This window comes from Emydura macquarii, unplaced genomic scaffold (assembly GCF_026122565.2).
Source record: "Emydura macquarii macquarii isolate MOO-44397 ecotype Brisbane River unplaced genomic scaffold, CSIRO-AGI_Emac_v2 contig_746, whole genome shotgun sequence".
NCBI classification, from domain to species: Eukaryota; Metazoa; Chordata; order Testudines; family Chelidae; genus Emydura; species Emydura macquarii.
In genome coordinates this window covers 419,643-447,584 of record NW_027130883.1, presented here as the reverse complement: position 1 = coordinate 447,584, position 27,942 = coordinate 419,643, and the positions used below count along the sequence as shown (strand labels likewise).

The 27,942-nt window shown below is 67.8% G+C and overlaps 1 protein-coding gene across 1 annotated transcript; it reads right to left on the bottom strand.

The window, feature by feature from the left end:
• Nucleotides 1–339: 339 nt before the first annotated feature.
• Nucleotides 340–27,149, bottom strand: KMT2B (lysine methyltransferase 2B). Its single transcript, XM_067542890.1, is given in 40 exon segments — nucleotides 340–1,036; nucleotides 1,251–1,380; nucleotides 1,593–1,676; nucleotides 1,863–1,970; nucleotides 2,242–2,419; nucleotides 2,646–2,720; nucleotides 2,858–2,995; nucleotides 3,336–3,433; nucleotides 3,540–3,638; nucleotides 3,875–5,183; nucleotides 5,186–5,290; nucleotides 5,588–5,812; nucleotides 6,212–6,366; nucleotides 7,049–7,127; nucleotides 7,344–7,464; nucleotides 7,750–7,908; nucleotides 8,210–8,347; nucleotides 8,580–8,683; nucleotides 8,808–8,929; nucleotides 9,026–9,099; nucleotides 9,288–9,395; nucleotides 9,528–9,620; nucleotides 9,972–10,156; nucleotides 10,336–10,449; nucleotides 10,572–10,689; nucleotides 10,811–10,906; nucleotides 11,433–11,579; nucleotides 11,742–11,855; nucleotides 12,358–12,456; nucleotides 12,819–12,913; nucleotides 13,122–13,368; nucleotides 13,532–13,554; nucleotides 17,053–17,108; nucleotides 17,454–17,694; nucleotides 17,978–18,140; nucleotides 18,277–18,375; nucleotides 18,674–19,491; nucleotides 19,494–20,705; nucleotides 22,429–22,504; nucleotides 26,905–27,149. Coding segments are annotated over 38 exon segments (7,698 nt in total). The 5' UTR covers nucleotides 20,599–20,705; nucleotides 22,429–22,504; nucleotides 26,905–27,149; the 3' UTR covers nucleotides 340–760.
• Nucleotides 27,150–27,942: the final 793 nt, after the last annotated feature.

Here is a 27,942-nt window from a genome sequence, read left to right as displayed (position 1 = left end):
TCTCTGGCCCCTCTCCCTGTCCCCCCTCCCCCCCCCAGCAGCAGCCTGACACTGCCCCAGGGAAGTGCGCAGCATGTGAAAATGGCCTTTTATTTAAAATTATACCAACAGGGCGGGGCCAGGGGGCACGGGGCCGACTCGCCGCCTTAAATAAAAAAGTGCATAGAAAATAAACAGGTTTAGAAACATCTGTACAAATATCTACAGAGCAGGGTGGCCCGTGGGGGGGGCTGCAGGGGGCCCCACCCTGACCCCCCCACACCCTCCCCATACAAAAAGGAAAGCAGCCCCCCCCCGCCTGGAGCCGGAAGCCCAGATTCAGGAGGCAGGGGCTGGGCAAACTCACCCCCCCCCCCTCGTGCCTCTGATAGTGCAGATTGGGGGAGTGATTGCGCACCCCTGCTCTGGGGTGAGCCCCGACAGCCCGGCCAAAGTGGAGGGCTCTGAAAAACGGGGCGAGACCCTGTTCCCAAAGGGGCCTGCCCCATGTCAAGTCTTGTTTCCCCCCGGGGGAAGGAGGGCAATAGGGGGGCAGGAGCCACGAGGGGAAGAAATCACAGCAGAGGAGTCTGGGGCACGGGACCCTGGCCCCCAGCACAGACGCTAGGGGCCCTCCCTCCCCAAGCCAGGCCAGCGCCTGGGGGCGTCGAACAGCTGGGCTGAGCTTCCTCCCCCTGCCCCCCTCCCCGCAAGCCCAGTGCCTGGGGCTGGAAGTGGGGGGGGGGGGGAGGTAGCAGGAAGCCAGGAGACCCCGGCGGGGCTAGTTGAGGAAGCGGCGGCAGCGCTTGGCCCCGCAGTTGCAGGGCAGCTTGGAGCCGGCGTCCTCGATGGGGAACTTGTAGTCGTAGGTCAGCTCCTCGCCGCGGAAGATGCGCCGCAGGGCGAAGATGACGATGTGCTTCTGCCCCTCCACGTGGATGACGCGCGAGTAGCAGTTGGGCTCGCACGAGTGGTTGATGAAGCGGGCGGCGTTGCCGTGCATCGTGGCGTCCACCACGTCGAAGTCGTCGATGCGGAACATGTAGCAGCCGATGCCCTGGGGGAGGCGGGGGGGGATCACGGGGTGCCCCACAGCTGCTCCTGCCTCCCCCCCCCCCCCGGCCACCTGCACCCAACCCACAGACCCCCAATCAGCAGCCCCCTCCCTGCTCCCCCAAGCCCATGGATCGCACCACCTGTCCCACCCAGCCCTCTCCAAGTCCCCTGCTCCCCCCCACAGCCGAGCCCCCCCCCACGGCCGAGCCCCGCACCTTGCTATCGTAGTACTTCTCCCGCTTGTCGGTCAGCACCGAGCGGATGACGATGCCCGAGTACTCGATGACCATCTCGCCCGCGTCGATGGTGCGTTTGCAGAAGAGCCCCCGCCCGTGGATGGCCGACCTGGGGGGGAGGTGACACGGGGTCAGCGCTGTCTGACCCGGGATCGGGGCAGCAGATGGGGCGGGGGCCAGGCATCACTAGCCGAGCGAGCGCAGGGTGAGCAGGAGATGCCAGCTGGAGCCAGGTGCCCCTTTCTGCCCCGCCCCCCCTCACACACCATGGGCCAGGCCCCAGGATTGGCTGAGGGGTGCTGGAAGGGGCGGGGCCGTTACCTGTACACGCCCACAGCCTCCTTGGAGGTTCTCTTGAGGTGGCGGAAGCGCATGGCCATGGGCAGCTCCAGGCTGGTGGCGCGTCTGGGGAGAGAGCAGGGCATGGAGTGGGTCAGAGCCGAGCCTGCCCGCCGCCCAGGCGCCCCATGGCCGGGCACAGAACCCAGGCATCCCGGCTCCCAGGCCCCCCGGCTCTAACTCACCAGCCCCACTCCCCTCCTCCCAGAGCAGGGAGGGAACCCAGGAGTCCTGGCTCCCCGCACCCATTACCTGGTGGATTTCAGCTGCACCTCATCTTCCTCCTCCTCGTAGGCGCCCCCCTCGGGCAGCGTGCGGTGCTGGGACGCCAGGAAGTTGAACATGTCGAAGGTGCATTTCCTGGGATGGGGGGCGGAGAATTAAAGCACCATTAAGCCCCCCCCCCCATAGCCACCCCCATCCCGCACCTCACAGCCTCTGACCCACCCATGCCCCAGGTCCCTAGCCCCGCCCCCAACAGCATCCTTACCCCAGGATGGATTCCCAATTCGGGGTGTCCCGTCCCTCCTCCCCCCGAGACCAAGCCTAACCCCACCCAGAGAGACCCCAGGATGTCCCGGACACCCAGCGCCCCCTGCTGGCGGGGGTGCGTAGCCGAGGCGCGCCCCACCTGACGTAGACCTCGGCACGGGCGCAGCCGCTGGGGTTCAGGGGCAGCGTCTCCTCCTCCTCCTCGTGCTGGTGGTAGCGGAACTTGTACTTGTGGCAGGACTTGGCGCCGTGCAGCTGCTCCACCAGGAAGGTGACGGCGTCGTGGTGCATGCCCAGCAGGCGCACCCCGTTCATGCCTGAGGGAGCCCCCACAGGCGTCAGTGGCCAGCCATGAGCCCCGCTACTGCCCCTCCCCCCCCGAGCCTGGAGAGAACCCAGGAGTCCTGGCTCCCAGCCCCCTCCCGCTCTAACCCCTACACCCCACTCCCTCCCAGAGCCAGGAAAGAACCCAGGAATCCTGGCTCCCAGCCCCACCCCCACTCTAACCCCTAGACCCCAGGCCAGGGCTCCCCACACACTAACCAGCGAACGACAAGTGCTTGAGGCGGGCGTTGGTTCGTGCCTCCTGCACCTTCTCAATCACGGCCTTCCAGGCACCTGGGGAGAGAGCAGAGCGCGTGAGCCCCTGGGCTGCCTGGCGCCCCTACAGGGGAATGGCCCATGCCTCACTCCCTGCAATGCCCCCACACCCAGATGGGGCCAGCAGCCCGCCCTACAAGGGAAAGGCCCCGTACCATCAATGCTGTCCGCCTGCACGCTGAGCCCATCCTCGGCGCTGATCTCAAAGCGCAGGTGCGGCTGGCTCTTGGGCGGCGCCTCATTCTCCTTATCCTCACGGAACGGGGCATCCTCGTCGGAGCTGGAGAGCTCCCCTGAGGGTAGAGAGGGAGGATGGGGAGGGGCAGGCACAGCGGGCTGGTCCCAACCCACATCTCCACGGGCGCCCTGTGCCAATCGCAGGCCCGACAGAGCTGGGAGCAGGAGCCCCCCGTGCCCTCCAGCCAGCCCTGCAGCACGGTGCCCCCCAAGCCCCCCTGATGGCATGGCAGGCCTCAATGCCCCTGCAGCAGGGTGCCCCGGCCCTCAACCCTACTCCTGGTGGCACGGTGCCCTGCAGCCCCTGCACACCCCGGCCCCGCCCCACTCCCCAGGATCTGGTGCCCCCCGACGCCCCCTCCCCTGTGCCCAGGGGGCTGCCAGCACGGCCGGTACCTGCGTAGCGCTGCCACGTGGGCTCCGGCAGAGGCTCCAGGATGGGATCGGGCACTCGAGGGCTGCACTCCGGGGCCAGGGAGGGGTCCGTGGGCGACCTGCAGGGGGCAGGCAGAGGGAGCTCAACACAGCTGGGCCGTGGGCCAGGACGGAGGAGCCGGGGGGGGGGGGGAGAAGTGGGGGGGGGGCAGGGCTGTCACTCACCCCATGCTGCCCCCATCGCTCAGCTCCACCTGCTCCTTCAGCGCCGCCAGCTCCAGGACGCTCCGCACCGAGGGGGTCTTCATGCGCACACGGCCGGGCCTGCAACACCAGCACAGCAGTGGACTTAGGGGGCAGGCCATGGGGGCTGCGGGTCGGGACTGAGGGGCACTGACAGAGCAGGGGGTCAGGAGTGAGGCACAGCAGTGCTGCAGGGGGCTGTGGGGAGCCCGGGGCTGGGGCAAGGAGCATCCCATGGCACAGAGCTGACACCAGCTGGGGCTCCCCATGTCCCAGAATGCACTGCTCCCCGTGGGTCAGGGAGCGCAGACACTTACCCGGGGCCCGGCGGGGGGCAGGCAAGGCCGTTCCTGCTCTGGCTCTCGGGGGCACCAGCTGGCGACGTGGGGGGCGGCGGCGGCTCCTCCTCCTCCAGCTTGGGCCTCTTGGGGGGCCCACTGGCAACAGCAGAGACCCTCTTGGCGCCGCTGGGGGGCTGGTGGGAGGGCGGCGAGGGGGCAGGAGGCAGGTGGAGCAGGTTCGAGTTGAGGGCCAGGCGCTGCAGCAGGCAGGGCTGGGGCAGCCCCAGCGAGGGCGTGACCAGGGCCGAGGGGCCCAGGGCCAGCTGCCCCCTGGCGCCCGGCGGCCGCAGCACATTCACCATGGGCACCATGCTGAGCACCGGCGCCCGGATGGTCCAGGTGGGCACCGGGCTCCTGGCCACGCCCAGTGGGGCCGCGGCCCGGAAGATCACCGTGCCCAGGCCAGCCGGGGGCTGCGGGGGCAGAGCCGGGCCCGGCTTGGTGGGGGCGCCCGGCCCCTCCTGGCTGCCCCCCGCCGGCGCCTCCTCCCCACCCTGCATCTTGACGAAGACCTGCCCCAGCTTGTTGACCAGGATGACTTTGGAGCCGGGCTTGGGGGGGGCGGGCGCCTCGGGGCCCAGCACCCGGACGCCCGGGCTGCCCGGCACCCAGCCCAAGGCACGGCCGGGGTCGGGCGCGGGGCCCGGCTCGCTGCCGTTAACGCTGGGCTCCGGGGCGGGCGGCGCCTTGCCTTCACCCAGGTTCTTCAGCACGAAGTCCACGATTTCCGAGGGCAGATCCTCAGGCGGGGGGGCGGGGCCGGCTGGCCCCTGCTCCGCCCCCGGCTCCGCCCGCTTGCCCTTGGCACCCCGCCCCTCGCCCTCCCCATCATCCACTCCATCCAGCTGGTCGATGTGGGGCAGCGGCAGGTCCAGCGGGTACGGCGCCAGGTCCAGCTCCCGCGTCACCACCGTGCGGGGGAAGCGGAAGTACCGCCCGGCGCCCTCCGCCCCTTCCTCCTCCTCTTCCTCTTCGTCCTCACTGGGGGCGGCCAGGGGCAGGCCGGGCGAGGGGCAGGGCCCCCGGCCCTCCGCCCCCTCCTGGAAGGGTTCGTCCAGCAGGCTGTCGTCAAACTCCAGGTCCGAGACATTGAGCTCCTCAAAGGCCAGCTCGGGGGGCGAGGGCGGCGCCGACGGGGAGGTAGGCGGGTGGGCCAGGGACAGGCTGGGCCCGGCTGAGGTAGGGGGGTGCTGGGGGCTGCTCCCTAGGGAAGCGGCCCCGGCCCTGAGAGAGGTGGCGCCTAGCGGCCGTGTCCTGGCAGGGTGCAGAGGCGAGAGGGGCCGGCGGGGGGCGGGCGCGGCGAAAGGGGGCTGTGGCGCCGGGGGCGGCGCAGTGGCGTGAAGTCCGGGTCACCCACCGTCAGGATGTGGTGGGCCATGGACGACGTGCTGCCTGGGGAGGGGGGAGAAGGGGGGTGAGACGCGGGCACCGGCGGGGGGATCCCGCACTCCTCACTCCAGCCCCTCCCAGGCAGGATCAGACTAGACAGCCCCCAGAATGTATCCCACAATCCTCTGGGCCACAACACCCCACCACACACAGCACCTCCCAGAATCCCCTGGGCCACGACACCCTCGCCCACGACGCCTGCCTCCCAGAATCCTTTGAGAGGCCGGGCCATGAGGAGCACGTCCTTCTCCCTCCCTGCTCCCTTGGGCAGCTGGTCCCCGGCCATGCCGGGGCACTTACCAGGCGACGGCAACGGGCGGGAGGAGATGCCGGCCAGGGGTCGGCGCGTGGGTGAGTAGCTGGGCACTTTGATGCGAGCTCCGGAGAGGGAGCGGGGCACGGAGGCAGCAGGGACGGCCGGCTCTGGGGGAGGCAGGGGCCCCGGGTTGTGAGAAGGCGAGTGGCGCTCCGGTGCCAGCACGGCAGGCGCTGCGCATGGGAGGTGCAGGTCCCCGAGGTGAGCGTCTGAAACAGGAGCAAAAGCATGCGCCAGCTAATGTGGGGAGCCGCCCAAGCATGAAGAGCCGACTGCATGGCCCTGGAGACAGCCCTGGGATGCTCACCTGGTGCTGAGATGCAGCCACCTCTGGGGCGAGGCGGCTAGGGAACAGCCGCGCATAACACCATACTTTGAGCTGGAGGGAGTCTCCCCTAGCTGCAGCAGTAGTGGTTCTTTTATCCTCTGCCAGGGTGGGAGGATGGCGGCTCCCAGGCAGGACAAGGAAGGCCTGGCCCCCTGGGACAGGAGCCCCTTCCCACAACTGGCCTGGCTTGTGTCGGGACCACAGCGCCCCCTTGAGTGGTGGAGAGTGTCCCCCCCGCCCCGCAAACCCGAGCAGGGTCAACCCTCCCGCTGCCCCTCACCTGTCGCAGGGCTGTGCGCAATGGTCCGGTTCTCCTCCTGCCCCCCCAGCGAGTCTGGCTCCTCGTGGTTCGGTCGGGGCCGGCACTCCAGGATCCGGCACTTGTACCAGCAGCGCCTCCGGGGGTCCATCGTGCTCCAGTACAGCCGGGTGCACCTGGAGGGAGGGGGCTTCTGATGACAGCTGTCAGAGCAGGGCCATGGGGGGGGTTGGGGACCCTGCAGTCCGAGGGGGCCCCCCGGCACCGCTCAGAACCAGACAAGCCCGTTTGACCATCTCAGCTCCTGGACAGCACACGCCTGAGTCTCTCCAGGAACCCCCGCGCTGAGCCCAGCCACAAGCACCCCTCTGCAGGAGCCGGGATCTCCTCCCCCCGCGCCAGGACGCCAGCACCCCCCGGCACTCTGAAGAGGTCCCGGGGCCTAGCGTCCCACGCCCCCCAGTGCTGAGCGGGGCGCAGCCAGCGAGTGCAGGGATCCTGCCAGTGGGAGCTTCCCCTGCCTGCGGCCGGATGCCCGCGCGGCCCAACGGGTCTCGCCGTCGGCTCACAGGGCTGGGTGGGAACCGTGCGTGTCCTCTGCAGCCCTCCCCTCGCGCTGCTAGACAGACAGACTGACACCACCCCCCCGTCCGGCTGCTCCAGCGCGTCGCAAACCGAAGAACGGCCCCTCCCCAGCTGCCTGCTCAGCTCCCCAAGGGAGGGCTGGGAGGGTAGAAACAAGGGGTGGGATTATCCCTACAGCAAACACAGAGCGGAACTATGGGGGAGAATCCCACAAGCAGGGACCCCAGGGCAGGGACCAGTGGGGCAGGCCCCACGCCGGGGCAGGGTACTCACTGGTAGCCAACGGGGAAGAGGCGGCCCTCGCACTCAGACAGGTCCGTCAGCAACCCCAGGCTGTCAATCCTGATGGAGCCTAAAACCAGAGATGGGGTGAGCCCAGACCCCTAAAGGAGAGAGCCCCGTGCCCCATTCCCTGCCCCCCAAGCCAGGCAATCCCCTGCTCTAGAGATATGCCGGCGCCCCCTAGAGGGAAGAGGTCCTTGTGCCCAATTGCTCCCCCCCAAGCAGCCAGTCCCTGCTCTGGAAGAAGCCAGCACCCCCTAGAGGGGAGCCCCCCCTCCGCACTCACCGATCATCATGTTGACGGTGTCGGGTTCGAGGCCAACCATAAATTTCCTCTTGAAGCTGATGCCCTCGAAGTCCACGTACACCCGGCGCAGCACCGCAAACCCATCCTCGGTGACGATCTCCTGGAGGGGTGGGGGGGTGTCAGCACTAGGCTGAACCCCCTGGCCCTGCCCCCCTTGTCTGGGGTCAGCGTGGCTTAGCAGTGACCTCCTGCCAGGGACAGCCTGGCCATGGGGACCCCGCAATGCACCACAGAGCCCCAGCCCCCGATCTCCAGCTGAGGTCATGGCCTAGCCCCAGGGCCCGTTCCCCATCCTCCCCCGGCTCATGCCACCCCCCACATCCCCCAGCCAGCAGCTGGGCCCATCCCTGCGGCTGCCCCACACGCCCCCGGCGCGGCCCCTCACCGTCCCGTCCAGCAGGTCCGTGTGCTTCTGGCAGAAAACCTTCTTGTCGTCCTGGAAGGTGCAGCGGCGCAGGCGGGCGCACATGAAGTGGTAGTTGCTGAGACAGGCCGACAGGCAGCAGCCCACGGTGGCCCCGGTGCGCTGGCAGTGCTCGCAGCGCTGGGGGCAGAGCGGGCGTGAGACGGGGCAGCCCCACGGCTCGGCCCCGCCCCCAGGCCTCAGCCCCACCCCTTCAGTCAGATGGGGACAGACTCCACCCACTGGCAGACAGAAGGCATTTCCACCACCACTCAGACCCATCCTGCCCCACCTCTCACTGGAAGACAGGCCCCGCCCACCAAGCCGCAGCCCCACCATCCACTGGCAGACAGGCCCCACCCTCCACTGGCAGACAGGCCCTGCCCCCAGGCCTCAGCCCCATCCCCTCAGTCAAACCACCTGCCGGGACACGCCCCCTCACCATCTGGCGGCCCCGCGCCACGGCAGCGTGCACGTTCTTGAGGGACCCGTCATTCTCCTCAAAGACCTCGGCCGACCAGACGGCGCAGTTGACGTGGGTCCACTCGTTCTGGCCGATATACAGGAGCCGCCCCGCGTCCTGGGGGTGCGGGACAGGATCAGGATCAGCATCACCAGCCAAGAGCACAAACTCCAGCAGCAACCTGGGACAGAACCCAGGAGTCCTGGCGCCCAGCCCTGCTCTCACCACTGGACCCCCCCTCCCTTCCCAGAGCTGGGGACCGAGCCCCCCTCTCCTCCCGGATCACCCCACATTCTGCAGCTGACAGCTCCCTGCCCCCAGCACGGTCCCTGCTGCAGCCAGGCCTTACCTTGGAGGGCGCGTCCCCGTGCTGGAGGCACAGGGCACACTGCCGCTTGTCCTCCGGGCCACCGCCCAGGCCCTGCTTTGCCGGCGCGGCCGGGTCCTGCCCACCTGCAGGGAGAGGGGATGAGAGCTGTGCGGGCCGGGCGACCCCGACGGCCAGGGTCTCACTCCCCTCCCAGAGCCCAGGACAGAACCCAGGAGTCCTGCTCCTAGGCCCTCCCCCCGTACTCACCGGTGCCCGTGTCTCCGGGCGCCAGCTGGCCGTTCTCAGTGGCGCCGGGCTCCTCGGGCCGGCGCCATTGTGCGTACATGTGGTCGGAGGAGGGGGGCAACACAGCGTCGGGCAGCATGCCGCTGGGGGGGGGGCAGAGGGACAGTGTGAGGACGGGGGAGCCAGGGCCCCTGACCCACCCAGCGTCCCCGCCGCCCGCCCGCCCCCCCGGTACTCACTTGGGGAGGCAGCTGGGCCGCTGCCAGCGCTTGGCATCCTCTGCGTTGAACCAGCTGAACGAGCGCGCCATGAGCTGCGGGAGACAGTGGAGCGGTGGGGGCTGCACGGGGGCACCTGGGAGAGCCCACCACCCCCACAGGGCCCCGCCCGCCTCGGGCCCCGCCCACCGCCGGTCCCCCCCCTCCCCTCCCCAGCCACACCGAGGGGGCCCGAGGGGATCCCCTCCCACTCCCCACGCTCGGTGTGCCGTGCCCGCGGTACCTCGATGTACAGCGCCTTGGCGGAGGGGCCGCCCTGCTCCTCCTCGGGGCTCTGGCTCTGCTCCAGGTGCCGCAGCAAGATGGCCACCACGTCCTCGCTGAACCCGTGCTGGGGGAGACCGACAGTGGGGGCAGGGCCTACTCCCCGCCCTGCCCTGCCCCCCCTCCACACCTCCCGCCCCCCAGCCACCACTCTCTGGGCCTCCCCCCTCCTGTCCCTAGGGCTCCCGCCCCCTCTCACCACGGAGCCGTAGAGGCCCTGCTCAAAGAGCCTGCTGACGGTGCGCAGGTCGCAGGGGCGCCGGTGCACCTTCACGCCATCATCCGGGCAGCACTGGGGGGAGACAGGGGTCAGTGCCCCAGACAGCCATGGGTCACTTGGGGAGAAGGGCCTGCTCCCCCCACCATCTCTTCCCTCCCCCCAACCTGTGTGTTCCACTGTGCCCAGAGCAGGGGCTGGAAGCTCGAACTGACCCCCCGGCACAGCCAGAGACCCCCCCCCCCCCGCCAGCAGCTGCCAGCCAGTATCACCACAACACAGACTAACGGGGGAAGAGAGGGCTGGGAGCCAGGACACCTGGGTTCTCTCCCTGGCGCTGGGAGGGGAGTGAGGTCTGCTGGGTTAGAGCAGGAGGGGCTGGGAACCCGGATGCCTGGGTTCTCTCTGGGGCGCAGGGAGCCATACCTGAGCACACTGCAGCAGGGGCCCGGCGTGCTGGGAGGCCAGCAGCCCCTGAAGCACGTTGCGCAGGCCCTTGCGTAGCTCCGAGCTGAGGACGTCCCGCCACTTGGCTTTGTCGCTGCCCGAGCAGGGCCGGCAGGTGTAGACCACGCTCTCCGGCAGGTTGGACAGGATCTCGTAGCCCTCGTCTGGGGAGAGCGGAGCCGGTCAGGGGCAGCCAGCCCCACCTGGGGGCCAGGGCTTAGATGGCAGCCCCAAGCGAAAGGGGACTGGGGGACACACTGGGAGCGCCGTGCGGCAGGGAGCAGGGCCCTGCCCTGCCCCAGGGGGGCGCTAGGGGGCACTGGGCCCACCAGCACAGACTGACCTGAGAGCCCCTCGCACTTGGCGTGAACCCAGTGCTCACACTTGGCGCACTGCATCATCTTGCTCTCGTAGTCGTTGTCCTCGTAACAGTGCAAGCAGATGGGGCAGTAGTTACCTGGGGGGCAGAGCGGGTGAGTGCAGCCCATGGAGCCGGCACCCCCAGAGGGAACAGGCCCCGCGCCCCATTCCCCACCCCGCCCCGAGCCAGCCAGTCCCCGCTATTGCCGCCCCACACACCTTTCTCGTAGAGCAGGGAGCAGGGGGGGCAGAGGCTGGAGTCGTGGGACCACTCCGCGTCCCAGTTCTTCCCTGGGGCAGCCCCACAGCTCTTGCAGCGGATACAGGCGGAGCAGATCTGGGGAGCCAGCAGAGCCAAGACAGGAGCGTTAGAGAGGGGGCAGGAACCCCCCCCAACCCTGACCCCTGCCGATCCCAGGACAGACCCCTCCCACCCCCCGCCCCGCCCCAGCGCTCACCCAGCCCTTCTTCTTGCGGGTGGGCCTGCTGGGGTAGTTGGGGCCCAGGCAGGCCGGGTGGTAGCAGTTGCGGCAGCGCTCGCACTCCAGCAGTTGCTGTGACGGGGCAGAAACGAGCGGGGAGAAGTGTGAGACAGACAGACGGACGGACGCGCCCCCCTCCGCCCCGAGCCTACCCCTTGGCAGCCAGAGGCCACGGCCCGGCCACGCTAACTGGAGGGACAGGACTGAGATGCAGCCACCTCTGGGGTGGGGTGCAGGGACTGGTCCACCACGGGCTACTTGCCTGGTGCCGAGCCCCGGCTCCTCTGGGACGGGGTGCAGGAGTCGCCAAGTGCCCGGCCTTGCTGGATACCCGGTTTGGGCAGAGCCCCCATCGCGCTGCCAACGGGGGTGATTTCAGGGGCGGCCCGGACACCGGGGTTCACAGCCTGGCTTTTGGCGGCGAGGGACTGTCGGATGGTGGGTGTACAGCGCACGGGGCCAACTCTGGGGCATCGGGGCAGCCCTGACTGCCAAGGGAGAGGCCCCCCCCCTGCCCCTGCCCCACAGCGCTCCCTAGTGGCGCCTTGGGGCACAGGCTAGGGCTGGCTGGAAGGAAGCCCCCCACCAGGGCACCTACCTTGGAGACCTTGTTCTTGCGCCCGCAGACGTGGCAGAACTTGCAGCGCCGGCAGCACCAATTCTCCTCCTGCTCCCGCAGTGGCTGCTCGCCCTCCTCCAGGCAGAAGACGTGGAAGGGGTCGCAGCAGACCTGGCAGAACACCAGCTGGGGAGGGAAGGGGCCCAATGAGATGCTTCCGCCCAGAGCCGGGATAGAACCCAGGAGTCCTGGCTCCCAGACCCCCTTGCTTTACCCACCAGACCCCACTCCCCCCCACCTCCTCGAGCCCAGAGAGAACCCCGGCGTCCGGGGTCCCCACACGCTCACCTCGTGGAAGCCCTTGCTGGCGCAGAGCAGGCACACGAGCTGGGCGGTGACGGGCACGGAGGTCAGGACGCTGAGCCCGCCCATCAGCCACACGTTCTCCAGGTCACAGTCCTCCTGCAAGACAGGTCCCCGCCCCACGGCTGTGAGCGCCCAGAGCTGGGCCAGGGCTGAGCCCCCCCCCACCCTGCCCCAGAGACGGCTGGCTGGGGCAGCAGAGAGCGACTCAGGCTGTGTCTGAGGGCTGGGGCTGCCCCCCTCTGTACCCGCCCACCCCACGCGATCACAGGTGGGGAGCGTCAGACCGTGGGACACAGGCTGGCGATTCTGGCCAGAGCCCCCTATGCCAACCCCATGGTTCAGTGGCACTGCTCAGGTAGAGGGCAAGGGTGACAAGGGCCCCGCCCACCCCAAGTGTGGGCACTAGGCAAGAAGCAACTATTGAGCACACCCGCTTGGAGGGCCAGGGCGTGGTAACCCTCCAGACAACTGAGGGAAGGGGCCGGGAGCCTGCTCTGAACCAGTGAGCCAGGGCCGACCTCCCGCAGCGGTGCCAAGCTGGGCACGGAGACTGCCCCATCGGGGCTAAGGAGTGCCCGCCAGCAGCTGCCCCCCTCACCTTGAAGTCGACGCGCAGCCGGTGGATCCCGTCGGTGGATTTCTGCTTCCCGTTCCAGCCGTTGGGGAAGGGAGGGAAGGAGCCGGAGGAGAGAGAATCCTGGGGGGGCGGAGCAGGGAGTCAGGGAACCTTCACCCTCTATGGGGCGCCGGCTCCAATCCAGCCTCAGGGCCGGGCACAGGCTGGCTCGGGGGCAGGGAATGGGACACGGAGCCTCACGCCCTCCCCGCCATCTCCCCTCCCACGGCACTAGCCAGTGCCAGCCACGTGTGGCCTGGATGCAACAAGTGTGGGGGTCGCAGCCCTGGCAGACGCCTGCCCACCCACCCGCCAGTGACTGGCTGGGACCCCAGGGCCCCATGCAGGCTCCTCTCCCTCTGCCCTGGGGCTGGGTCCTTTGAGGGCTGGGGGAGGCGATTGTGCCCCAGTCAGCGCCCACTCTGTGCCCAGGGGCACCTCACCTTCTCCAGCCTCCTCCTGGCCTTCAGCTGCACAACAGGCTGCAGCGGCGTCCTCCGCGGCCTGCTCTGCTCCTCTGCCTCCATGGGGAGCAGATCTAGGGCAGGGAGAGAGACTGTTAGAGGGCCAGCAGCTCCCCCAGGTCCTGGCCCCTCCGCACCCCGGGAGGGGAGCCTGGGGCTGGGACCCCCATGCACGGGTGGGGGGAGCCAGCCCAGGGGAGCCGGCAACCTGGCACAGGGAGAGGGGAGCCCGCCCCGATGCCGGCGGGCCGGTCCCAGCGGAGCAGGCCCGGGGCAGCTCACCCGAGTCACGGGAGGGCTTCCTGCGGGGCGTGGTGGCGCCAGGCCGCAGCTCGGCGTCCGAGTCGTCCGTGGACTCAAAGATGTCGTAGGAGGGTCTCTGCTTGACGCAGCGCCGGGCCGACTTGCGCTGCAGCAGCGCCTCCTGCTCCGCCGTCTCCGTCGCCCCCAGCGTCAGCTCCCAGGGCACCGGGAACTCCTCCTGCGAGTCCTCCGAGTCCCACTGCGACACCGGCTCCCACCGCGCGACCTCCGAGTGAGAACCTGGGCCCACGGCACCGCCGGCCCCACCACCGCGCGACCTGCAGGGGGGCCGAGCCACAGTGAGAACCTGGGCCCACGGCACCGCCGGCCCCACCACCGCGCGACCTGCAGGGGGGCCGAGCCACAGTGAGAACCTGGGCCCACGGCACCGCCGGCCCCACCACCGCGCGACCTGCAGGGCGGCCGAGCGACAGCTTGACCCCGGGCCCACGGCACCGCTGGGCCCCTGGCATGCCAGCCTCACAGCCCCATGACCTGTGGGCGGCCGAGAATCACTAAGACATGGGCCCGCGGCGCTGCCAGCCCCACGGCGCAGTGCAACCTGCAGGCGGCTGACACCGTGGCCCCACCACCGCCCCGTCTGCCGAGAGACACTGGTTTGCAGCCACGCTGCAGCAGGCCCCCTCAGTTCCTGCCTGCTGGAGCCCAGCCAGCCCCCCAGCCCTGTTCCTCTCAGTGGGGCACAGACCCGTCCACCCCACCGAGCACCATGTCCACTCCTGACCTGCCCCACTGCCGGCTGCCCACAGCACCCACCGCCAGCCAAGGCGACCCCTCATGCCTGCCCCCACCTCCCCAGATACCCCCCCCATTGGATACACTGGGCTGGGGTCAGCCGGGGCGCTGCCACCTCACTGGTCGGGGCATTTAGAGGGTGCCCAGAGACCAACCCCCACCCCACTGGGCTCTGCACAGACCCTCCCCCCCAACACTGACCCCAGGCGCTGTACGGAGGGGCCGCCCCAGGAGCCTGCAACGCGGAGGGCAGAGAGCGGGCAGGGACAGAACCCAGGAGTCCTGGCTCCCAGCACAGTGCCAGTGGGTGCAACAAGCTGCCCTCCCCCGCCCCATTCACACACCCCCAGGGCTCCCCTCCCCCATTCACACACCCTCGGCGCCCCTCCTCCGCCCCATTCACACACCCAGCCACAGAGCACAATGGCTCCCTCCCCTCCCCCCCCATGTACATACAACCACTGGGAACAACTTCCCCTCCCCCAAGGGGATGGGACCCCCGTCACCCCACTGGCCCCAGCCCAGCCTATGTGCCCCCCAGCCGCCCCCCAGATACCTGTTGGGGTCACCTCCTGCCCCCCAGCACTGCAGGCCGTGCTAGCAGCTCCCGGCTGGCTGGGGACAGACTGGCTGACTGGCTCAGCCCCCGGGGCCGGCTCTGGGCGGGGAGGACAAAGGATGGGGCGGCCGGGCCGGGTCAGTTTCCCTCCTCAGCTACAGGGCAGGTGCAGACTGGGGAGGGGGCTGAACTACCAATGGCAGCACGGGTGGGGTGCAGGACCCATAGACCCTGCCCCTTCAGCAGGGCAGCTGCCACACAGAGACAAAGGGGGGTTATCCCCATAGCACAGGTGGGGAAACTGAGGCACGGGGCAATGCTGCAACTTGCCCACTCCCCCCAGCAGGCCAGTGGCAGAGCTGGGGACAAGGCAGATTTCCCATGGGTCCCAGCCCAGAGCTGTATCCACTAGGCCATGCCGCCTGCACGAGCTGGGAGCCAACACCCACCAGTGGGTTTCACCCCAGTCCATTTCCCGGCTCTGGATGTTTAAATCCACCCCCCCATCCCCCTGCTGGGCATTTCTCACGCCCCAGCGAGGACACGGGCCCAGCAGTGCCACAAGGTCTCAGCCCTTGACTGGCAGCACCCAGGGCCTTTTCCCACAGGGGCTGTGTGAGGCAGGTGGCCCCCACCCCACTTTCTATGGCACCATCGTGGTACTCAACAGCTGTAAGGAGCCTGGGGACGGCCAGTTGAGGACTCCCACTCTCTGAACCCTACTGACTGCACGGCACCAACCTCGCTGCCATGTTCACTCTGGTCCCTAATGACCACACACGCAAGCCTCGCCACCACATTAATCCCGTCCCTTCAAGGCAACATGTGCACGCCAATCTCAGCACCGCGTTGACTCTGGTCCCTAATGAGCACGTGCCCACCTACCTCATCACTGTGTTAACCCCATCTCCTGCTGGCAACACACAGTCACCAACTTCATCACGTTCACTCTGAACCCTAACAACTCCACAGATGCCAACCTTGCAGCCTCACCAACCCTGATCAGCACCAACCTTGTCACACGTTCACTCTGAACCCTAGTGACCATTTGTGGCAACCTCATCGACGTGCTCACTGACCCCTATCACTTGCGTACATGCCCGCTTGGCTGCCACATTAACCTCTTCCCTTCCTGGCCATGCATGTACCAACCTTGCCGGCAAGTTCACTCAGAACCTTAAGGCAGGCACATTAACTGCAACATTGTGTTGTCATTAAGGTCCAGAGTTAACACATCAACCTTGCAGCCATGTTAACTCTGAACCCTACTGGCCACACGCAGCAGTCTTGTTCTCGAGCTCACCCTGCACCTTAACAACTCCATTAAAACTGAACGACAACAGCATGGCAACTCGGGCCATGGTAACCCAGAGCCCTAACCACCACCCTGCAATCATCGTAGTGTTAACTCTGGAGTCTAATGATGACACCACCGTAACCCTTGCTGCTTACAACTGCTGAGTGTTTCACAGACAGGGCTGGGGAAAAGGAGCTGGCGGGGGGAGGGGAGATTGGATCGATGCAGAGTGGGGGGCGCCGCTCCCGAAAGGGAGCAGCTCCTCGCCACGAAACACGTTCAGACACTAGTGACCTAGCAAGGAGGCAGCGAGAGGCAGCGAGTGGCAGCGAGCAGCGGCTCCGTTCGAACCCCGCCCTGCACCAACGTCCACTGAACCCAGGAGTTCTGCAAGGCCGGCTTCTAGATTCACATCACGCCCACAGCTGGGGCAGGGGATGTAGGCTGCTCCCCCAGACTCCCCGCTCCAGTGGTCAGAGCGGAGCGCCCCAGAGATTTTCAAGAGGGTTGCCATGGGGCAGGGGTCTCAGTGAGGGACAATGCAGCGAAGGGAGGGGGTCCTGCTCAGGAGAGAGCGATCTCCCCTCTCACTGCTGGCCCCGATACCCCAGGGCGGCGCTAGGGGCGCTGTGCTGTGGGGGGGGTGTCTCTCACGGTCCTTGTAACATGTAGCTCAGAGCAGCGGGGGTGTGGGGGAGCAGTAGCCAGCGGAGAGCGCCCACCAGGCTCCGCCATGGTGATTTTCCTGTAGCATGGTGAGGTGTGGGCCCCAGTGAGAGCAGACGGGGAGAGAAGACGCCCCAACTCCCCATACGGCACAAACCCCCCATCCCCCGCTTGCTGTGCTCAGTTTCGGGGGGGGGGACGTGTGGCACACAGCACCTGGGGCCTGCCTAAAGGTCACTCAGCAAGTCACTGGCAGAGCCGGAGAGAGAAGCCAGGAGCCCTGGCTCCCAGCCCCCCTGCTCTAGCCCCCCGGCCAGGCTCCGGCTCCCAGGCCCCCCTGCTCTAGCCCCCCGGCCAGGCTCCGGCTCCCAGGCCCCCCTGCTCTAGCCCCCCGGCCAGGCTCCGGCTCCCAGGCCCCCCTGCTCTAGCCTCCCGGCCAGGCCCCGGCTCCCAGGCCCCCCTGCTCTAGCCCCCTCTAGGCCAGGCTCCGGCTCCCAGGCCCCCCTGCTCTAGCCCCCGGCCAGGCTCCGGCTCCCAGGCCCCCCTGCTCTAGCCCCCGGCCAGGCCAGGCTCCGGCTCCCAGGCCCCCCTGCTCTAGCCCCCCGGCCAGGCTCCGGCAGTGCTGGCCTCACCTTTCTTGGAGAGCCGTTCCATCTTGCGTGCCTCAATCTTATCGCACTTGCGGTACCTGCCAGGGCAGAGACAGCCGGTCAGAGCGCAGGGGCCTGAATGCAGAGACCTGCCCCGGGAGCGGGAGGGACACAGGGGGGCAGCCACACGCATGGGGGGCAGAGGGGGCTCATCCATCACTTGCGATTCAGAGGGGAACTAGCGAGAGGGAGGGCACTCATGCAGGGCCTTGGGGGCAGCCGTCCAGCCAGGCGTTGCCCTTAAGCCACACAAGGGCACAGGCAGGGGGAGAACCCAGGGGTCCTGGTTCCCAGCCCCTGCTACTCTAACCACTAGACTCCCCTCCCCTCCTGGAGCCAGCTAGCCACCAGGCGCCCTGAGCCCAGCCCCGGGGGGCACTCACACACAGCACTGTTTCTTGGTGTTGGGTCCCCCGAACTTGGGCTTGTCCAGGCAGTTGACGCACGTCCCGCAGTCCTGCAGCTTCAGACAGCCCTTGCACTTGCCACAGCGCGTCATGCGGTTCTTCTTGCCCGGGTGGTGGGGGGCAGGGCGGCGCACAGGGGGCGGGGCCTTCACCACTGCTGACTCCGCCTTCCCCCGCCGCACCGGCCCGCCCTCACTCTCGGAGGCTGAGGAGGTCTCTGCAGGGGACGCGACAGGGTTACCGTGGGGCGCCCCCACATCGAGTCTCCCTGCCCCATCCTGTGTGGCACGAGGCCCCCTGCAAGAGGGCGCCCCATACCGCAGCGCCCCTTCCGAGCCCTCCCAATCTACCCCCCAGCACTCCCTACTGAGCCCATCTCCATGGCACAGCGCCCCCGGTGCCACCCCAAGGCCAGCATTGATGGCGAGGGGAAAGTCACCCGGGGTCTCCCTCCCGGGCACTGCATCCCCTGGAGCAGCGGGCACCGCCTCCGTACTCACCCTCGGCAGCTGGGGAGGCGGCAATCTCCTCCCGCTCACGCAGGGGCAGGGCGCTCAGGCGGGGCACGTCCTCGGGCACCATGGCACGCGACTGGCCCAGTGCCACCGCGGCATGCCGACACACGTGCTTGATCCGGGGACCCTGCACCGGGGACTCCTGGCCCTGCAGGGACACGGACAGGGTGAGCACCAGCGGCAGAGACAGCCCTCTCCCCCCCCCCCCCCCACCATTGTGTTCCCCCATCGTCTCTGCACCGAGTCCTCCCCTCCCGCAAAATCCAGCTCCTGGCCCAGCGTACCAACTTCCTGGCCTCGCTCCGGTCCGCACTGCCAGGGTCCGGCACGGCCTCCCCTGCCGCAGCCTCCGCACTCTCCTCGGATTTGACACTAGGTAATGGCTGCAGGTGGGAGACAGACACAGAGGTGGCTGTGACAGAGAGGCCAGAGCTACAGGAATCCACCCCCTTTCCCTGGCTCTGGGGGGTGGTGGGTTGGGGTTAAGATGGGGCAGGGGACCCAGGACTCCTGGGTTCTGCCCCCAGATCTGAGACAGGAGTGGGATCTAGGGGGTTACAGCAGGGAAGCTGGGAGCTAAGTCTCCTAGAGCGGGGACGAGAACCCAGGAGTCCTGTTGGGTCAGCATGCACAGCCCCCCCCCCCCCCCTCCCGCCCAGGATAGGGATCTCCATCTCTTACCGGGGCCAGTTTGAGAAGCTGCTGCTGGTCGATCTTGAAGAGTTGCACCTTGGCGCGGGTCAGCAGGCTGTACACTTTGTCCATGCCCGACAGCTGGGCCGGCTGCGCGGCCAGCGCCGCCCCCTCCCGGGCAGGTGCCACAGCTCCTGGCTTCTCGGCCTCGAGCCCGGAGCCCTCCTCCCCCTCGGCCTCACGGCCGGCCAGCGAGGCCACGCGGCGGATGGCCACCTTGCGCACCACGCCCGGCGTATCCACATCCTCCATCTTGATCAGCTCCGTGTCCAGGGGAGCAGAGGGGGATTCCCCGAAGAGGGGCAGGGTCAGGTGGTTGGTGCGGCCCAGCAGCCGCTTGCCACTGCGGGTCACCACCGGCTCGTAGTGCGGGACAGGGGGCTCTGGCCGGGGCATGGGGGACGGGGGAGGCTCCTTCCCTGCCTCGCCGGGGCACACGGGCTCCGGCTCCTCGGCCTGCACCGTCAGTGACTCGTAGATCTTCAGATGGGCTTCGCTGGGGGTGAACTGAGGCGCCCGGAGCAGTGGGGGGCGTCTGGCCGGTGGCGAGGGAGCAGGGTGCGGCTGGCCAGCAGGGAGGGGGCCAGGCGAGAAGAGGGGGGACTCCTCGGGGGGCAACCGGAAGAGGGGCTTGCCCGCCTCGGGGGACGAAGGGGCTGGGGTGCTGAGCGAGGTCCAGCGGAAGGTGGGCTCCCGCAGGATGGAGCGCCGCTTGCCGGGGAGGGTGGGGAGTGGGGAGGCAGGGGGCGAGAGGCCAGGGGAGGCGGGGGGTGAGGAGAGCGGGGAGGGGTCCCCGGCAGGCGAGCGGGGGGTTGCGTAGGTGCCCCCTCCGGGCTGGGGACCGGCGGCGGGGCCGGGGGCTCCACGGGGGGTGGCACCCCAGTTTCAGGGGCCTTGGCCCGGGGTGCCCGCCGGGGGGGCTCGTCGATGAAGCGCCGGGGAGGGCGGATGAGGCGGCAGGAGCGGGCACTGACCACGGGCATGATGAACTGGCGGATGTTCTTCAGGAAGGTGGGCTTGTGCCCGGGGGGCTCCTCGCCCAACCCCCCGGCCCCTTCCCGCTGGGCAGCTGCCACGCGCTCGGCCCGCTGGCTGGGGGTGAGGGGCGGGCGGCCCCGTCCCCGCTTCAGACACTGCGCCCGCGTGGACTGGGCAATGGAGGCCAGGGGCACCGCTGCCTCCTCCACTTGGGGTGGGCGTGGGGGGGACACCGGCCTCTCCTCCCCAGTGCCCTTGGCCCTGGCCAGCTGCCGCGCCCGCCTCCGCCGCTTCCACCGGGCTTGGGCAGGAGAGGCCAGCTTGGCCAGCCCCTCGTTGGGGGGCTGCTCCGGAGGGGGAGGGGAAGTGGGAGGCGGGGGAGATGCAGGGGGGCCAGGGGAGCCTCCAGCCGAAGCATCCTTCCTCCTCAGTGGGTCACTCTTCCTCCTCTGGCCACCCGGCTTCCTGTCCGCTGGGGGCTTCAGCCGGGCACCAGTCAGCGCCACCCGCCCTGACTTCAGCCGCTTGGCTTTGGAGACGAACTTGAGCAGCAGAGGCAGTTTCTGCCGCCCCCGCCCAGGGCCCTTCGCCCCGGCACTCAAGCCGGTAGACTGGGCCGGCTGCTGGCTCTTCCTGGGGGGCGCCGGGGCAGCGCCGGGAGCCTTGGCGCCCTGCCGAGGGGCTCCCGGCTTCTTCTTGAAGGAGCCCCGGGGGCGGCCCCGCGGCCGGTGGGACGCCGTAGAGTCGTGGCTCTGCCCCCTGGGGGGGCTGCTGGGGGAGAAGGAAGGGGACACGGCCTCAGAGGGCCCTGGGTCTGGCTCGGCCTGTTCGGGTGGCGTCCTGGTCACTTGGTTGGGGCTGGCGCCTGGGGATGGGCTTGGCCTGGCCGGCGGGGGCCTGGATCTCTGGAGCAGCTCGGCCAGGGCCTTGACCATGCGCTCCCGCTGGGCCTCGCCCTTCCGCGGCTTGGCTGGCGATTTGGAGGGGGCGGCGGGCAGGGCCGCGTCCCTCTTCTTCCTGCCACTGGCCTGGGGCAATGTGCCTGCAACGAGAGGGGAGGGGGGTGATCTTGGCATCCAGGACTCAGGACCCTGCCCGCGGCGTCACCGCACGCCTGCCGACCCAGCTAGCAAGGGATGTTAGCAGGCGTCATGCCCCCCCACCGCTGGGGGGGGACACAGCAAACATCCACCTCAACTATGGCCCAGCTTAACACTGGGGGATGCTGTGTGACCTGAGCTAGTGAGACTGGAGCCCCAGTCATGCCAGGGCCCCTCAACTCACAGACACCCCCATATCTGTTAGAGTGGGGTCCCCTCAGCATGCCAGGTGCTGCCCAGACACACAGCAGAGACAGGTCCTGCCCCAAAGAGCTCACAGCCTCAACAGCCGCCAGGGGCAGATTATCCCCATTTTACAAATAGGGAAAGTGAGGCCCAGTGAGATGCAGTGACCTGCCTGGGGTGATGCTGGGAATCAGCAGCAGAGCCCCAGCCTGTCCCGTGTCCCTCCTCCCAGCGCCCCCCCCCCTGCCCCCTTTTCTTTCCCCAGGGGAAACGGGACGGACAGCCGGGAAGCCACAGCTGGCAGGGGCTGGTGGTGCTGGACGAAGAGAATCCCGGATTCCCCGGCTGGGGCTGCACTGGCATCCACCAGGAGGGGCCCTCGCCCTGACCAGGCGCCCCTGGGCATTGCAGGAAGCTGGCACGGCCAAGCAGTGGCCGGCAGAAGAGAAGCACGTTCTCAGTGGGGATGCAAGTTGTCTCACTTTAACTCTGCCAGGAAAAGCTGGCAGCTTGACCCCAGAGGGGATGCTGTTAGATGGGGAAGACGACGCAGCAATCGCCCTTCCTGAGCGGGCAAGTACGGCTGGCGTAACGAGGCTACAGGTGGCAGGTGGGGGAAGCTTTAAGCCGTGTCTACACTACAGCTTACGTCAGCATCACTTAGGTCACCAAATCACCCCCGAGCGACGTACGTTACACCGACACAAGCGCCGACGCAGACAGCCCTGTGTCGGCAGGGGAGAGTCTCCCGCCCACTAAGCTACCGTGGTTCCCATGGGCTGGAGGAGTGAAGCAGACAGCAGAGCGCTCCCCCGGCCGGCAGCTTAGAGCGGCTACTCAGGGAGCTGCCGCTGTGAACTCTAGTGTAGCCGACGCCTTAGTCAAGATTCACTCCCCCCAGCGCCGCTGATCTACCGGCACAAGAGCCGCGATCACACCAGGCCTCGCGCGGCCAAGGTGCAGGGACAAGGCGGGAGAGCGGCTGGGAAGTCAGCGGCGAGTCGATTCGCTTGGCGGCAGAGGGGCGAGTGGCAGTTCAGGATCAACCGTGCCCTGGTGTGCCCAGCGAGAGCCCCCCGCGGGGCCTGCCTGTTAGATTTCCTGCCCCGAGCACCCCCACCGCATCCAGGGAGAAGGGAAGCATCCAGGTTTGAGTCATTATAACAGGATCAGAGCCTCATCCAAGGCCCTTCACCGGCAGACCCCATTTGTCAACGGCTTCAGAGAATCAGATAGGCCCTGCAAGCTGACCCCCGTGGGAGGGAGGTGGTTGCCGCTGGAGACGGCCAAGCCAGGCCCCGGTGCAGCAGTGCTAAGCCGAGGCAGCTGGGGAACCCCAACGTCCCCGTGGAGAACCACAGAGCAGGAGACGTGACGGGGGGGCAGGAGGTACGGGACGTTGGGACGCCAGGGCTGACATTTCCCCAGCGCTGGATCTAGGAGGCATCCCCGTGGGGCCGGGCCGGCCGATGCTCTCACCTCTCTGGGAGCGCAGGGCAGCACGCAGGGAACTCTGGGAGACAGGCTCATCGGGAGGGAAGCCCAGGAACTCTTCCTGTGGGGGGAGAACAGAAGGGCTGTGGTTAGATGGAGGGCACCAGCCTGTACCCCAGTGCTCTGCCCCCCAGCACAAGTCCCACCCACCACCCCAGGCTCCACCCCACATGCCACACGGACCTATTCCAAGCAACACCATGCCTCCAGATTCCTCCCGCCCACCCACCCCCCCCCATGTATGGCCCCAATGACATTCCCTAGACCCCGCCCAGCAAAAAGGCTCCACCCAACCCCATGCTACACAGACCTACTCTGGGCAGCTCCCCATCACAAGGACATGGACACCCCTGAGCTGCCAGGTGGGGCAGGCTCCTCATCCATTCTCAGCAGGACTGTACCCAGGGCCCCCCCCCCCACAGTCTCCAGATGGGGTGCGCAGGGGAACCCCAGGAGCTTCAGGGAACGAGCCAGCACTAACCACAAAGTAACTGGCTCTCAGGCTTCCTGCTGCACCATGCGGGGCCGCCCAGCTTCCTTGCCGCACACGGAGACACAGCCTCGGGCACAATCAGGGTCCCCCAGATGCCCAAGAGACAGCCATGCCCCAACCAGCATGCAAGCCACAGCGAGGGGAGCACCTGCCCCAGTGTACGGGGGAAACTGAGGCAGAGAGACATAGCAGCCAACCAATGTCACACATGGAGGCTGGGGATCAGATTGCATTCATCCAGCATTGATATGCAGCCACCTCTGGGACAGGGCAGCTGGGAAACAGCCGCATACAACGCCACACAGCACTGACATGCCACTGCCCTCAGACAGGAGCGTGGCAGACGCACAAGACACAAGTGCTTTATCATCATGCAGCCATGCCCAGCTACCTCACCCCAGAAACAGCTGCATCTCAGCAGAGGCAAGCTGTCACTGAGAGACTGTTCCACAGCTGCCCCACCCCAGAGGGAGCCGCACCTCAGCACCGGATGAGCCGTCCCTGCGTAATACACTTTGGCTCAACTGGCCCCAGCAGTTAACTACAGTAAGAGGCTAAAAGTGGCGTCGTGGTGCAAACCGTGCATGGCACTGCCCCTCCTCTCTGCCAGTCAGGCGGTGCTGTGCCTCCATCGCGGACGCTTCGCGACCAGCTGCTTTCCTAGTTCAAGGCCACGCGGCATGCATGGGAGCTGCTGGGTGCACGCCCACAAGCGTGCAGGGCTTTGCAGGCTCACGCCACCAGACTCTCCCTCCGCAGATGCCCCTCCAAGCAGCGGCCAGCGCTGGGGGCGTCAGGCACCTGGAGGAGGCGATATTCACCTCTGCGCTGGGAAGAGCCGGGGCTGGCCGGAGGTCAGCCTGGGCACAGAGCTGCGTGTACACCCAGCGTTTCACTGGGCAGCAGGAGAGGAAGGCCAAGCTACCGCTAGGCACACTCCTGGAGGCGGGAGCCAGGACAACGCCACCCGCTGGTACACATGTAACTCTGCCCCGGGTGCAAACAGCAACAGCCCCCTCTGCTGGGAGGGCTGGAGATTGGCGCCCAACTCCTCATGCCCCATGAAGAATCCCTGGCAAGATCAGGGAGTCAGCGACCTCACGCTGGCAGAGCTGCAGTGAAATGGAGCCGGGAAATAGCAGGAGCAGGGAACGGGGCACCAACTGAGTGGGCCCCAGGGCACGGACTGGGTCGTGGGACCTTTCCCCTCTAGGGGGCACCACCTCTGATCTGGCCCCAGGTCTGCACTGACCTTATCTCAAGCACCTTTACTGGACTCTGCAGCCCCCCCGCGAGTCGGGGTCTCATCTGTCTACACCCCCTGCAGAAGACAGCAGCACTGCCCTGTCCATGGGCACCCACCACTGGGCAGCCTGAGGGCATATGGACCAGGGTCACCCGCAGGGCACACGGCTTCCCTATACTAATAGGAGACAGACGATCCGGAGGGCAGACTGATCCAGTCCCACAGGACCCATGCCAGCTGGCTGCCCTTGCCAGGGCTGGCCTCAGCCCCAAACACTGCCCACTCCAGCAGGGCTGGCGCCTCTCACCAAGGCTGTGCTCCCGGAGTCCTGTGACCAGGTGAGACAAAGAGCTTTCCTTTCAAAACATGAAGGGCAAGTTCCCCGGCCCATGGGAGTGACAGCTCAGCCTCTGGGGCAGAGACTGATGTGTGCAGCATCTAGCGCAGAGGGGCCTGTCCGGGACCAGGACCCCTACGCACTAGGACAGCCCCACCTTTCCATCTGTAAACCTCAACTGCTTTCCAAAGAGGCCAGGGGCATCACGCCCCTTAGACAGATAGGGAAACCAAGGCATGGAGGGGGATCAGGCCAGTGGCAGAGCTGGGGCTGAACCCCAGGTCTCCAGAGTGCCAGCACGCCATCCGCTAGGCCACACCGTCTCCCCAGTGCTGCCTGTTCCCTAATCCGGGGGCCCAAATCCTGATTCGCCAATGCCGCTGCCACCCCATGCACCAAGACTGTGGTCAGGGGGCTCTCGACACTGCGCTGCAGGGGAGGCCAGCTCAGAGCTAAACCCAGCACCAGCGTCACAGGTCTGCACTTCCGGTGCCAGCCGGCGTGACCACAGGGACAGCCTGCCCATGCCAGGCAGGAGGAGCACAGGGCATGACAACAAGGGGTAGGAATGCCTGCGCCAAAGACTCAGCCTCACTCCTGGAGCAGGGCAGGGAGGGAGCAGCCAGTGCGGCGACTTCACACCTTGCCGGCCGCTACCCACAGCAGCACAAGCCAGCTAGCCGTTCACAGGGGTCCCCCAGTGCAGGGGAACCCCCCACCCCCCACTGCACTGCACGCAGGCCTGGCCAGAGAGGGATGAAGGGGGGAGACAGTCTATCTGTGCCCGCAAAGAGGGACCCAAGCAGTGAGGAGGAGGCAGGTGAGAAACCAAATTTGGTTCCCGGGCAGATGCCAACAGTTCACAGCAACTTTCCGCCCCCAGAGGGCGCGGGGAGGGCTCCGAGTTGCACCATGGCCAGGACAGGCCTGGAAGCTGCTGGGGCGGCACTGCCAGTCGCCGCCCACACTCTGAAGCCAAACTCTGGTTCAGGAGGAGGACACAGAAAAGCTGTGATGAGCCAAGCCCAGAGCCAGGGAGAGCCGGGATGAGCCAGCCAGGGTGAGCCGGGCACTGCACATGCCCCCTGTGCCCTCCCCAGCGACCCCCGTCTGCCAGACCCCAGCCCAGCAGAGCTGTTTGGGCAGGGGGCACACAGAATGGGCCCCTCCCAGACAGGTGCCACCTCCAATCACATAGACAAACCCCTCTACATGCTGGGGGGCTGCGCCTCACAACTCCGCAGTCCCATAGGCAGCAATGCCTCCCCCAGACCAAAACCCCAACACTGTCCCAGTCCCACACAGGGGCCCCTCCCAACTCAGCTCCCAGCCCCCCCGAGTCCTCCAACCCCTAACTGCCCCTCTCTCCCCATACCCTTCCACAGGGACCCATCCCCATAAGGTCTCCCAGCCCCAGAACCACAGCCCCTCTCTGATCTCCTCCCCTCAATATTCCCCACACACCCCCAGTCCTGGGGCCCCGGCTCCTGTCTCTGTAGGCTTTCCCAGCACCCCAGCTTCTCCCTTCACTTCCCACTTCCCCTGCAAACCGCTCAATCCCCCTATAGCCCTGGGGTCCCAGCACTCATCCCCCAACCTCAACCTCACCCACACCCCAGGCCTGGGGCCTCACCTCCCACCCCCACCACAGAGCAGCCCCCCAGGCTCCCCGCAATCTCTCCCCGAGCACCACTCCCTCCCCATAACATCCCCCAACTTCTCCTGCCTGCCCATGTACCACACCAGTATGCCCCACAACTTGCACTCCAGCCCCCTCCCCACAAGCTCCCCTCCATCATCCCCCCCAGCCCCCTTCCTATAAGACCCCCTCAGCTCCTCTCCACCCTGGCCCCCCAGCTCCCACCCACCCCCAAGTTCCGACCCCAAGGCTCTTCAGCCCCCAGCTTAGCTCATCTCCCCCCAGACCCCAGCAGTTCTCACCCCCTCACGCTCCTATCTCAAAGCCCCACAACCCTCACCCCCCAACCCCTCCACTCAAATTCCCCACCAATCCCCTCCCCCTGCTCCAGCCACCCCACCTCCTCACACCAGTTCTTCTCCCTCCACCCCACCAGGCAGCCCCCCAACCCCTGCCTAACCCAGCCTCTAGCCCCCCAAGTTCCTAGCCCCCAGCTCCAGCCCCTACCCCCCTCAACCCCCCCAAGTACCTTCCTGCAAGTCACAGCCCCCCATCCCGCCCCTCCCCCCGCTCCCCACATGCAGCCCCCCCCAGTCCGACCCCCAAGGCCCAGCCCCCCCCATGCAGCCCCCCCCAGTCCGACCCCCAAGGCCCCGCTCCCCCCATGCAGCCCTACCCCAGGCCCCTCTCCCCCCAGCTCCTGGCGGCCGCCCCCCACATCCAGCCCGGCCCCTCCGCGCACTCACCGGCTCCTCCTCGCTGCTGCCCCCGCCCAGCAGGCCCCGCAGGCGGCGCAGGCTCCAGCCCAGGCCCAGGAGGCTCCGCAGCGCCGGGTCCCCCAGGCCGGGCCCGTCCCCGCCGGCCCCGCCGCGCAGGGGCAGCCGGGTGCGCAGCCCGGCCCGGGGCAGGGGGCGGCCCCCGCCCGGCCGCCCGGGGAAGCGGCCCCGGGCCCAGGCGGAGCCGCCGCCGCCCGCCGCAGCCGCCGCCGCCGCCGCCATCTTTAACCGCTGGGAGGGGGCCTGGCCCGGGGGGCGGGGCCGCCGCAATAACAGCCCGGCCCGGCCGCGGGGCACCCTGGGGGATGGAGTCCGAGCAGGGGCGCCGCCCATTGGCCACCGCGGGGCGGAGACTACAGCCCCCAGCAGGCACTGCGGTCCCAAGCCCAGCCCAGCCTGGCCGCGGGGCACCATGGGGGATGGAGTCCGGACGGGGAGGAGCGCAGCATGGCGGGAACTATAGCTCCCGGCAGGCATTGCTGCTACCAAGCCGAGGGAGAGGCTCCGTTGCATCATGGGGATTGGAGTCCATGGGGCGAGATCCGTTCTGCAATGCACCATGGGAGTTGTAGTCCTCTCGGGCCTGCAGGAAGGGGAGAAAACTTCAGCTCCCAGAAGGCATTGCTCCACTCGGCGAGACATCATGCATGCTGGGATAGGCGGTCCCAGCGCCTCTCTTCCCGCAGGAGCGAGCCTCGAGGGAATGAAAAGACTACAACTCCCAGCAGGCACTGCAGCACCACTGGCCTCAGGGCACCATGGGGCATGGAGTCTGGGGGAGGGGCAGTGTACTCAGAGGACCCACAGATAATAATGGCGAGGAGACTACAGCTCCCAGCAGGCATTGCAGCTGCCAAGCTGGGGGAGGAGGGGGAGAAAGAGAGAGAGAGAGAGAGAGAGAGAGAGAAAGACCATGTTGAATCATGGGTGATGGAGTCCAGTGGGTCAGTAATGCATTATGGGAGTTGTAGTCATGTATTGCTCTTAGAAGGGGATAAAGACTACAGA